Genomic DNA, 12246 nt, shown 5'->3' with positions numbered 1-12246 from the left:
TGTAATAAATTATTTTTTATATTCTGAACTTTTCGTGCACCAATATGGAATGCGTTTACATGCTAAATTCGTCATCTGGTATATTCTAGTTTTCATAGCTTTTGGCCAGTACGAAGTTGGAGTGTGTCTTTTACACTTTATTTCTGACTAAAAGTGTTTCGATGATGCAAAGAACAGCGATTTACCGGTCCCTGCATAGTGTTGGTAATCAGGTGGGTTCGTTGGCCAAGGTATTAATGATTGGACCTTAGTGTTGACACCTTCAGGGCTGTCAGCGGCTGTCAGTTGTTAATTTTGGTAAGGCGGTATCCTTCAATTAACCAAATGTAGTGTGACAATGCGACTGCAGAAACTGGCTATTCCACTTTGTGTGCAGGGCTCAAGATGGGTTCACACATTAAATTATAAGTTTGCTGATTAATTTAAACCTCCAAGTCTAAATGACGTTGGGGCATAATAAAACGTGTTAGGGGCAGCGAACGTATTTAGCCTTCGCTTTTCGGGGAGTTGGTGTGTTCATGCCTTCCTGCAACAGTTGAACGTAATTCCATCCTAGTATCAGCATTCTTGAATCCGCTTGTTCTGTTTAGGAGGGGCAATTATTTGTTTTCTGGATTAGATATGAGATGTTTCCACTTTTGTGTCAAGGTGTTGGTGGAAATTATGGCTCCCCGTAAAATAAAAAAAATATTGCTTCAGTCAATTGCTTTGGTCATTTTGCGACTCTTGACCAGTTATCTTTCTCCAAAAAGTCAATATTTGCAGTGATTTTCCACATTGGGTGGTATTACGTAAAATTTCATTTTTATATCGCATCGAGCTTCAACGATAGTAGTGCCATCCACCGTTGCCGAGGTTGGCTTGATTATACCCTGTAAAACAAATTTTAATTAGCACACTGGTACGAAGTATCACACTTTTTGTTCCAGATTATTTTGACAGAAACAGATTTGCGGATAGTAGCAAGGGGAGAAATATAGTATTTGATCCTCAGATCATACTAGCGCTAGGTCTCATGTGCGTTTCTTTCTTCGGACTAGAGTCCAACGCCGCGATGATTTGATGGTCTGCCATGGGTGTTGCTTGGTTCCCACCGGGCGGGTATATCTGTCCCAATTGGTTAGGCGATCTGTGCAGAGTCTCAAAGGCAACACTCTGAAAGTCTGTCTGCATTTTCGTTGTTGCCAGCTGAAATGGTGCCTCCACAGCCGAGCTGAGTGAAGGTAACCTCACCACCGATTGATAGCAACTTGACATTTCACTCGTCAGCTTAGCGGCCTGGCTATTTTCTAGACACAAAATTAGGAACACTTTTCACCATGCGTCTAGCTTCCGTGAAGTAAATTTTGTTTTTAAGAGGCATAAAAGTGAGACCAACTACCATGTTAAAATAAAAATTTTCTTTTTCTTCGTGAATAAGAAGGCACGTGGAATATTTTCAGTGACGCATCAATATGAATTTGTCGTACCAAAACTAAGTCCTCATTTCGTTCCTCCCAGTTTTTAACTGACCTTCAATTGGCTGGAGATATGGGGGTAAGGATACCTGTTTCCACATATATGGGACAAAAATTTTCGTACGTCTTACAGATACCGTGCATTTATTCATTTTTAATTAAACTTCCTTAACTGTATGAATTTCGGTCGTTGTCAGTCTTATTTAACTAGTAATTGTTCAATGTAATGTGTGCCCACTTTAGAAAAAGACGCATGTGTCAAACTTATTAAAGATAAAAATTCTCATCGACTTGTGACTTAGTGAAATATAGATAATTTCACGGTTACATGGTCGAATTTTTGCGTTCATGTAAAAATAGCACACAACAAAAGGGCGCGTGCAAGACGACATTTGTTAACCCTCAGTAAGGTGTGTGGTGACGAATTAACTAACCCCCTCTGCCAGATTTTAGATTGCAAGCTATTACTACATCCGGAATCCCACACAACACCGATTAATGTCAGTACAATCTATGACACATCCTCACTGTTTTCCCTGTGATCCGCCTCGGAGGCTGAGATGAGGATACCGCTAGACCTCTCCTTGCGTTGTTGATGACAAAAATAGAAGGTTGCAGTAAAGACAATGTTGATAAGGAATAGAGACAGGCCCGCGACGATTGTAAGCAGAAAAATTCGGTTATAACCTTCCTTTGAATCTTCAGTTGTTAAAGGCGCCATCTTCAAGAGCAATTGAAGGAAAGTCATGGCAATGATTACTTCCCATCCTCCTAATATACAATTTAATATCTCCAGCAGGGTATTAGTCACTACCACAGCAAACAGAAGCAATTCCACATCAGTTATTTGAGTAATAGCCAACCCATTTTTCCGGCTAAAATCGCTATTTCAATGTTATTTACTATTCACAAATGAGGGTTCACCTATTGACATGCTTTCAATCGTGTTCAGTGGTCTATTCTATTAAGAATATATGGAATGCTATTCTTGGTAATTAAGAAATATTGCTAACTCTCAATAGAATTTTTGGTGATGAGCAGAATTAAAAACTTCAGCGATTTTGGGGTGAAAAATGGGGTCGTTGATGGGATGAATTAAAGGGTAAAGGGGAACAAAAATTTGTAAGGACGATTATTGCCGTAGTTCACTACTATGAAATTATTGCTTTGATTTATTCTACGGTTTATTTGACAAACAATTCATTTAGTTTAATGAATGCATGGGACGCAATCACCGTTAGCGTTGCTAATTCACTCGTTCATTCGAAGTCATTTATAGCATAACTAAAAGGTGTAAGCAAAATTTGTACTCTACCCGATTTGTATCGTAGAAAGATGGGAACTCTACTGTTTCGTTGTAAATGGTAGAAGGTCTTTCACTCAGTGACACCTGCTCAGTTGATTTGGGTGGTACTGGTGCATATCCATCCATTGCGGCCTCCCCGTACTGAACTTCGGGCACTGCAAAGTGGGTTATGGTTCTGCCCTTACATTGCGGTGTTCTTCTGCTACTAGCAGCAATTTTGGGAAATATTTTCATCCAAAAGGTCGTATAGCGTTTTCTATAAGCCGAAGCAACATCGAGTACATCATTTGGCGGCAACGGCTCATTGAGTCCGACAGTTGGCTTGACTAAAACAAAAATGCCAACACCTGGTGATCATGCTTATTAACTAACTGGAACGTCCTCAAGCGTCACTCTGAATGATGAAAGTAACAATGCGAATTAAATAGGAGAATTTAGAAAGGCTCTAATCAGTGTTTTTGAGATGGATTAATGTCAAAGAAAGAAAGTGCCTAATATGAGGGCGCAGGAATTATTTTGAATGCGCCGATTAAGGTTGTATTTTTTCTTAGATTCTTTTGCTAATTTCAATAAGGCACTTCAAATCAAATTTCTAAACATTCGTTATGAACCGAATGATATCATCTAATCGAAATGGTTCCAGTAGCCTAAAAACATCTCCAGTGTATCGGCCTCTTGGATACTGAATCATGTTGATAACTAGTTCAATGTCATTTTCCGAAACTAGACTATTTATGAATCCTCGGTGTGTACAGCTTGTATAATTCATTCCTAGGTTAGTTACTAGTGTCCGCTCAAGGGAAACACCTACAAAAGATTAACAATAATACTATATGTCAAATATTGTAAAATTAGCGTTCGATGTGCCTTCAAAGATAGCGACTCCGCCTATGCAGCAAAAAGAAGTGATGTGCATACATAGTTTCAGAGACAGTTCATCTCTTGAATTGAACGCTGGCCATGATTTTGCAAGATTTTGAGCAATATTTGGAATTGTAAAATGTTTGTTGGGATCTCTGAAATAAAAATACATATAAATTAGTCTCGCCAGTCTGATAGGTATCTTGAGGTGTGGAAGTTTAACTTTTACGAAATTGCAGAATTTCTGTACACCGGTAATTCATGAATAGAGGTGGTCAACCAAATGATTATAGGTTATATTTTATTAACTGCCTTTTATTTTAGAGATGTGCTCACTGTCAATCAATGCCACCTACCTTCGCTTAGATTCCCCATCCCAATCGTGGAGAAGCCTTTGTCTCTCTACTTCCTCCATGGGTCATAAGTTCAAATAAAAGCGAATTCTAGTCAACCCAATTAATTAATGAATACCTCCTTCGGACCATTAGCTAACATCATAGTCGTGATTGTTATTTTCGGGCAAAATGCCAAAGTCTCGTAAGATAAGAGACGCAAACTGCAACTTCGCGGGAACATTATTTTCGAGCAACTAAATATTGTATTTGTTTGACGCTCCCACCACGTTTTCTTGCCAGTGTGCCTGACCATGAAGCACGGGCAAATGTTGCGTAAATGCCGACGTCATTAATATCCTCTATAAGTATACGAGTGGTAAAGGAGTTGGATAATAAATTCCAGTAAAGTTGCGAAGTAATGCATCCAGTAGTCAGGTTACTCCTATCCACCACCCCTTTTACAGTTGCAGGTAGTAATGTGCTGCTTCATAACATCAAGGTGTTTGATCTAAATCACAGATTCTCCAGAAATAATAATTTAAGACTGATTACCCAAAATGAATGAAGTTTGTAGCATATTGAATAAGGCTCTGAGAAAGGCGTCTTTTCATGCTGCTCTTGAGGTGAAGGCTCGAAACAAATGGTGCACCGAGCAGTAGGTTAAGATCATCACCATAACCCGCCCGGGAAAAGTGAACAACATATCGGGAGGACCCGGCTGAACTAAATTCCGAGCTCTGCTCCTGCTCGGTTTCATGTTGTCTAAGAGTTGCCAAACCAGGGGTCCAGAACAACGCGTCGGTGAAAATTTCGTAGATCTGAAATGATCGCCATTATTGTTCCTGAATCTTTAGCAACATATAAGGCACAAATTGTCACAATTTAAAAGCAAAAATTACCATTAAATTAGAATTAGGTCTCAAATGAGTTATCACCCACAATTTTTTTGTTTCTGAATATATTTTAATTGGATTTCCATTATTCATGTTTAAAATGTAGTTTTTGCATTATTTTACTCAGTCACTTTTGAACACCTTTGTGGTGCATACGAAAACCACCATTAATTAGAACCAGATGAAACGCACCTTGTTTTTCTCATCACTACTATTATCATTTTGTGTCCAAGTGTCAGACTGCACGTAAACGTATTTCAAAAGGTCAGTTAATGGGTAGGCAGCGACTTGAAATACGTGTTCTAACAAGTAGACCAATGCTGGCATGAATTTGCTGACATTGTCATCAATTGCTGCATTTTGGTAAAAAATAGATCCTGCGAATTCCGTTTGTCCGTACATGAGACTGACCCGATTGAAAAGTGTTGGTGTCACAGTGACTACCTGCTGTTTCCTTGGTAGGGGGGAGAAACACCTCTCGAGACCTAGACGGGACAAATTTCGCTGAATTTCGAGGATGGATGTAATAGAAAGATCCTGAAGAAGGTCAAAAATGGAGGCAGAAGAGGACTGTTGCATTTGGAAATTGGCTTCGATAAGTGACTTGATGTCGGTGTCGCATGCAGACGTAGCCCATGGTGCGTTGGCCGATCCGTCGAAAAGGACGAGTCTTTTTATACCATAGTAATTTGGGCCTTATAAGTGAAAATTTACACTTACTGTTAATCATATTATAAAATGTAGACAAAATAATGACAAACTGCATTAATTTGGACATGATTGTGAGAGGGATGGTAGCAAATAGTGGTAGCGAGGAATTTCTGATAATTTTCATTTTTGCGAACGTAATATCACATCAATAGTAAATGCGTGGTATTGTAATCAGGGTAATTTATGCTTTAAAATGCGTATTTTTAGCAAGACAGACTCGCACTCAGATGGGAGATAAAGGAATTGTTATTTTAAATGCCATTTTGCTAATTTCTGGTTTATCTCGGAATAATCCTTCGAGGTACTACTGTTTGATTGGTACATGTAATCTATTTGGAGATTTTCATGTCAGTAGAATCAACTCTAAGATTTCCTTCTTTCGGCACTGGTACAGAAGAAAGCAGGCAGATTTGAAGTGTAGTCTCGGTTTAGAGGAAAATAGTTCGAAAAGCGTGATGAAAAGGGAGTGGCATGGACTGTCTTTTTAGTATACCTATCGAAGTGCTTCAGCTTTAATTATCGCGTTGAGTAGCATAGCGCTATTCATGAACAATTTTTCCCTCGATAAAACTAGCACCCAGATGCACAATGTACGGATTTTACACACACCGAGTTTTAATTAGGGGTACAGATTTGATACGGAATGGAGTACACAAACCAACTGATAGTACGAGACGGCCTGATGATTAGTGAATCCAATTTTTTAAACTTATGCGTAAAACCCCCTCACGTTTAAATTAAACTGTTTGATATTTACTTCAATTGTCCAATTTTTTAGGAAAACTCCTCAGCGATTTGTTTTTTAAGATGTTTGGAATTGGGGTTTATGGATGAACCGTCGCTAAGAATAAAAATAAGCTTAAGTACTCATTTTAATTCAATGAATGAGACGCTGAACATACGCCTGCTGCAATAAAATTTTCAATCAGCAATATAAGTGGTTTAAATCATTTATTCGGACTTGCTTTTGCATAAAATTAAAAATCTTAACAGCGTTTTTATTGGGTCTGCGTATTTCGATCAAGACTTTGTACCGACGTTCTATGTGACCGACAATTTAAATGACGCATTTAGTAGTTGACCAGACATAACTGATTATGAAAGGGGTTGTTACAATGGGCATTAAGGTTTTTATTGGATAAAAGGCTAGTCATTTCTGGTACACTTGTTCTTATAACTGGTAAGCAGCATTTTTGTCGTACAAAACGCAATAGTATAAGTGTGGAAAGATATTCTCATTTGCGTCGAATGGTTAATAATTTGCAAAATATTAGGAGATATAACTTTTGCTTTCTGGAGAACAAATTCATTTGCAAAGATATTTTAGACCACCTTAATCGGAAAAAGAGCCCTCGATATGAAAAACGCCGTCATTGTTTACGCAGTTTCGCGCCATTTTGGTGAAATCAAATCTAATGATAGTCTACTTGAAAAAAATACGATTATTTAATGTTTTGGACTCCATAGGAAGTGGAAATGCAGATCACTGCACTCTGTAAAATTGTCATAAGCACTTACCACAAGCAAATCATTCAAGTTACAACAACAATGTTTACAAAAGTAGTTTGTTCACTTCATGCGAAGTATTTACATGTTTCTACTGTTGTTAACTCATTTATATTGCAATGTGTTAGGTACAGTTACCAAGCTAAGGCATACCTTTATGAAGCATCGGAGAAGATAGTGGTGTTTTTGGAATGCGACTGAACCAGTATTGTAGCGGAAGCTATTTAAAAATGCCAACTTCCACACTTTCCTACACGTTTTTATCGCTTCTGATGCAAAATATAGCTAATTCAGTTTTGACCTCACTCACTCTTCCTGCTCTTAAAAGCCGTCATTTTTTCGACGTCAGCTAGCATGCCACTCACGGATTATCTACACATAAAGCACTAATAAGTACCTAGAAAATAATGCCACAAATTGTTAGAAGATATTCGTTAGCCAACATGTATGCTGCGCATCCTCTAAATGTGCTTGGAGAGAATTTGATTATATTGGGAATGCAGATAATTGCTGAGTTATGTCATGTGCCAGTTATTTACTGTGTTCTAATTCTAGGTTTTGTGAAATTTTTTCCCATATGATCAAAAAGAAAAGTGCTTCCTGGAATGTTACCAATAGACAGCAAGGACGTGGCGAATAAATGCACTAGCGCGGCTCCATGCGAGTGGCCCATCAGGGTCATTTGCTCACAATCGCCTCCGAAACGGTGGATATTGGAGTAGACCCATTGAATCGCGGCCTGCAAATCGAATAGGGCGAAATTGCCTCGAGTCGAGCCAGCGATGTTTTCCGATAGAAAACCTGCAATCGTGTGTTTTTCATTGCATTCAAATCTATGTTAAGCTGTTTGGATTGCATTTTATTCTCAAATACGAATGACTTACACAGATTTCCTCAAAACTTTCAAGACGATAGATGACGACATCTCTATGTGTGTAGCTACAATTTGAATTTGTGACACCAAACTATAGCGGTTTAATTTGTCCGGCTTTATGTGCTCGTACTGCATCGGTTAATAGAAGAAATGCTGCACATCATCCAAATATGCAAGAACAAAATTATGTTTTAAAATTATCCAAGTGGAGACAAATTTTCAGACTCTTTCCTCTTTACGCAATTTTTGAAACAGTCTCCTTCTTTTAAACGAGTCTGTTGGCTGCGTTCGTATTGGGTTGCAATAATAATAGGGATTGGGTTTCACAAAACTTGTATTTCTTTTCTAATATGCAATCAAAATGCAGGGCCACCCATGTCTCTATTCGCGTACAGTTTTTTTCAGTCGAATTATAAATAAACGAAAACGGTGACCATTTTACAACTACAATAACTTCCACCGTAGAATGTCAATGAAATCATGTGATGTTTTGCTTACAAAATTTACAGAATATCCGACAGTCTTGCAATTGCATACAAATATCTGTTTGTTAAATTAAAATACAAAATAACATTTTTTTTCTAGGGTGTCTCATTCACTTTGCCTTCCGGATTCAGTTAAAATTACAATTATTATTTGTACCGACTCTCTCGAATGCCATAATAGCTGAGGGTTGATGATGGTGTGAATATCTCGGCAGTAGCAAATGGCTGTAGGATAAAGATTATCACCAGGTTTGGAAGCACCTAGAATTATCTCAGAGGCTTTCCTGTGTTTATAGTAGTAATACACTTCTCGGAAAACTCATAATAGACAAAACATGCCCTCAACTTAGGAATCGCGGAATTGGAGAACAAATTAAACAAAAAGGCGAGTGTCCAAAGAAAAAGTCGGAAGCTTTATGCAGGAACCCACCTAAAACACCGAGCCTGTAGTTGAGCGTTACCACGATGACACTCCCAAGGCTGGAAAACAGGCTGAAATCGTAGGCATTTCCAGATCCATGCTCGTAGGAGTCACCGTGAACGAAAATTAGCACTGGAAGTGCATGCTCATTGAGGTCCTCCGCACCTAGACGTGATCCAACGTAAAATGTCCATTTAATATCTGCCGAGAGTACTTCCCATTAGGTAATCTTGGACTAACCCTTAAAATTTAATAAAATTTGATTCTCTAAATGTAATAATATTCATTGCCTAAAGAAAGTACATTAATGTATATATCCATACTGCTTGTATAGAGGCGGTAACCAGGTAGGGTGAATATTGGCCGCTCACATCTGACAGTCTTTTATTATTAAATTACGTTTGTTTATTAGCTTGTAGTGTAAAATTAGCACCACTTGCAATGATGTCATATGAGCTTCAGATTTTGCCCACCTGACTGACAATGGTTATCAGCTATGTAGGAGAAGTCACAGGTATTGTTATCTAAAATGGTGCACATCTTCATCTTTTCGTCAATAGCTAGTTAGGTATCAGACAAAAGAACTTAGCTTTCGCGATACCGACCTTACGTCATGCATATTTTCAACAATACCAACAAATAGTTTTGCTTGAAGTATTACAAGAATTGCGGTCGAAGTGTGTGTTTATAACAATTGAAAGTGAAGGGAAGTAAAACGAGTTCATTGGCTGGTGTTAGGTTCAGCGATTAATCAGTCACTTAAAGTGCAGGAATGGGACATAAAGTGGAGTATTTTAACCCGGCATTTCATAGCAGAGGAAAACCACCAATATCCACTTAACTATGGTTTAACGGATGAATTATTTCAAAGGCTATAATTTTGATAGTGTGATTATGGTTCATAAAGGTTCCTTTTACCCATTAAAATTGGCCTATTTCTCTAAACAAAACAATGACTTGGATTTTCAATAAAAGTTATCTCGGTGTTTGTGAGCCAGCAATTCCCAAAAACGCAATTTTTGTTTGCGTTCCATGAGGCGCCAAGTGAACGGTTGAATTGAGATACTGTTTAGATGCTTTGTGTTCAATCAGAGCTGCAATCGGCCTGGTCATTACGATATCAACTTAGCTCTATTGAAAACGATTGTTTTCTACTCCTTCATTCTCTTCCTACAGATGAAAATTTCGCATTTTAAAAACAGTCTTACCTCTAAACCACTTTCCCAACTAATTAGCTCCTAATGCTACAGTGGTGTTCCAAATAGCCTCCCTCTTCTTCAAAATCGCTGCTACTCGCCATGAATAATAAACGAAGCTAATTTAGCTGCATCTGCTTTCCACTGGGCCACTTTATTGACGTACTCGGTCTGACGGTGTCTTTTCAGCAGCATATTGATACGATATCGAAAACTTGTCAGCTAAATTGGAAGCTCTCGATCAGAAGTAGATTTGTTTGGTAGCAAAGACGAATGAGAGCAATCGACTCCATTATATATTGTGTGCATGGAGCATTGCATTATCTCCAATGCAAGGTGTATATATATATATATATATATGTGAAAGGTCTTTGCACGAGTATAAAGACTGCCATCACCAGTAAGATTGAAATACAAACATGAAGGAGGCAGGTACCTACCTGCCCCAGGGACAAAGACGTTCAGTGTCAGACAGTCTTCCGCCTGAGTAGTGGGCTGCGGGTTTTGGAGGAGGTGGTGGGTGGAGGTGGTACTGGAGGCAGCCCTGACTGTCCACTCATCGAAGGACGTGTCATGTGCAGGCTGCACTCTACGCGGCTGTGGACACTCGGGTGGGGGTCCAGTCTTTTGCAGATGGCCGCGTGCCGGTGTCTCGTAAATAAATGCCGCAACGGAATGCATGAAGCGCCTCTTCGCGGCTTGGTGATAAAGCTCTCCCGACTCCGCGGTCCCAGTCCTCGAAACCATGCTGTTCCCCTCACCACCAAGAGACGCATAACGTAGACCGTATATTGCGTGCACAGGTTGCAGTTTCGGATCAGAAAAGCGTATCTCTACACCCGAAACTGTGACACGACCGTCAAGAGCAAAGTTGCGAATGGACGGGAAACGTGTAACGGTTATTGAATGTTGATCCGCGCATGTCAGATATACTAAAATGACTAGAGCTCTAGGCGTCGTGGCCATTCTAATTAAACAAACAAGGAATTAACACTGCACAGTCTGGATCTTCGTTGCAGTCTTTGCACGTGATTGGTCCATCTTGACCCGCCTATCAGGAAGCGGACAAGCCTTCTCTTAATTGGGAAGCAACATTCCCATCACCGCTTGAGTACTTTGTGGATGGGTAAATGACTGCAACGACTGGTTTATTTTCCACATTTTCCCAACTTCCTTCGTGGAAACTAACTTTTAAAGCTTGTGCGACATTTATATTAATGTTTAATGAACGATCGCCTAATCTATTTCATCAATTTTTAAAATAAACTGAAATGCATTATTGTTAAAATGCCACAAAACTATCATAAGGTTTTAATTCACCTACCATATTTACGAAACAAATGGACCTCACTAACTGTGCACTTATTTCTTGACTTAAAGCCATGACTGCTGTGCGTCTTGTTTTCTCCCAAAATATTCGCTAGTGGAGTAAAGATTGTTTAAATATAATATTTGTTGCGATAGACACTCCAAAGGCAGTTGAAAGTAGTTGGAAATTTCCCATTGGGTAATTTTATTTCCAGTGTGTTTTGTTGTAAAATTTTTATATCAATGAAGAACACTAATGTACATTCAAGAGCTAAGAAGTATTAACACTCCCAAATAAAGATTTATTCTTCATTTATCAGTGAATGGCTAGGACATAAAGATTTTACACATAACCATTGATTACAGTTTTGGAAATGTACCCAATTTGATGTCTGGCTTCCCAAAATATCACACCATTAAACGGAAATACTTTTCCCGAGCGATGAGGTCTCCACTCTCAAGTGTTGAGTTTTCCATGTTTTAGGCTAGGGCACCCTCCAAGATGGCAACTAGGACTTGATAATTGAGGGATCATTTTTATCTTCGATTGCAATTAAGAATCTTTGCAGGTAGTTCGTAAAACACTTTAATTTTTTTCTGAAAAGCATGCTAAACCGCTGCATTGACAGTACGGCTCACACTTTCGATGGAGGAATCGAAATCGACTAACATGGCGAGTCTAATGTGATGGCCATCAGACGCATAACAACAGAATTCCATTAAAATTGGCACAACAACGAAGGATAAAAATAACAAAATATGAGGGCATTTATTTTTGATTGGCGTATGATGGCAGAACGTTGTAAAGACAGACTGTTTTTGTGAATTATGATTTCTAACAAAAATGGCCTGTTTATGTCAAAAAGTCAAAAATATAAGCGGTAGGGTCCAAA

General features: G+C 38.8%; 1 protein-coding gene across 1 annotated transcript; it reads right to left on the bottom strand. All coding sequences in view use genetic code 11, as the record gives it.

Moving 5' to 3' along the window:
- Window positions 1–822: 822 nt before the first annotated feature.
- EGR_01487 (Neuroligin-3) lies at window positions 823–11011 on the bottom strand (the record flags this gene model as incomplete). Its single annotated transcript, XM_024490736.1, has 11 exons — window positions 823–872; window positions 1002–1289; window positions 1986–2178; window positions 2773–3089; window positions 3682–3779; window positions 4512–4777; window positions 5045–5547; window positions 7682–7870; window positions 8859–9014; window positions 9323–9409; window positions 10486–11011. The coding sequence occupies 11 exons, from the start codon at window positions 11009–11011 to the stop codon at window positions 823–825; spliced, it is 2673 nt and encodes an 890-aa protein (XP_024355060.1).
- Between the last annotated feature and the right edge of the window lie 1235 nt (window positions 11012–12246).

The sequence above is a fragment of the Echinococcus granulosus genome (assembly GCF_000524195.1).
Source record: "Echinococcus granulosus chromosome Unknown EG_S00005, whole genome shotgun sequence".
Classification (NCBI taxonomy): domain Eukaryota; kingdom Metazoa; phylum Platyhelminthes; class Cestoda; order Cyclophyllidea; family Taeniidae; genus Echinococcus; species Echinococcus granulosus.
Note: the sequence above shows the minus strand (reverse complement) of the source record. Positions and strands in the feature narration are given on the sequence as shown.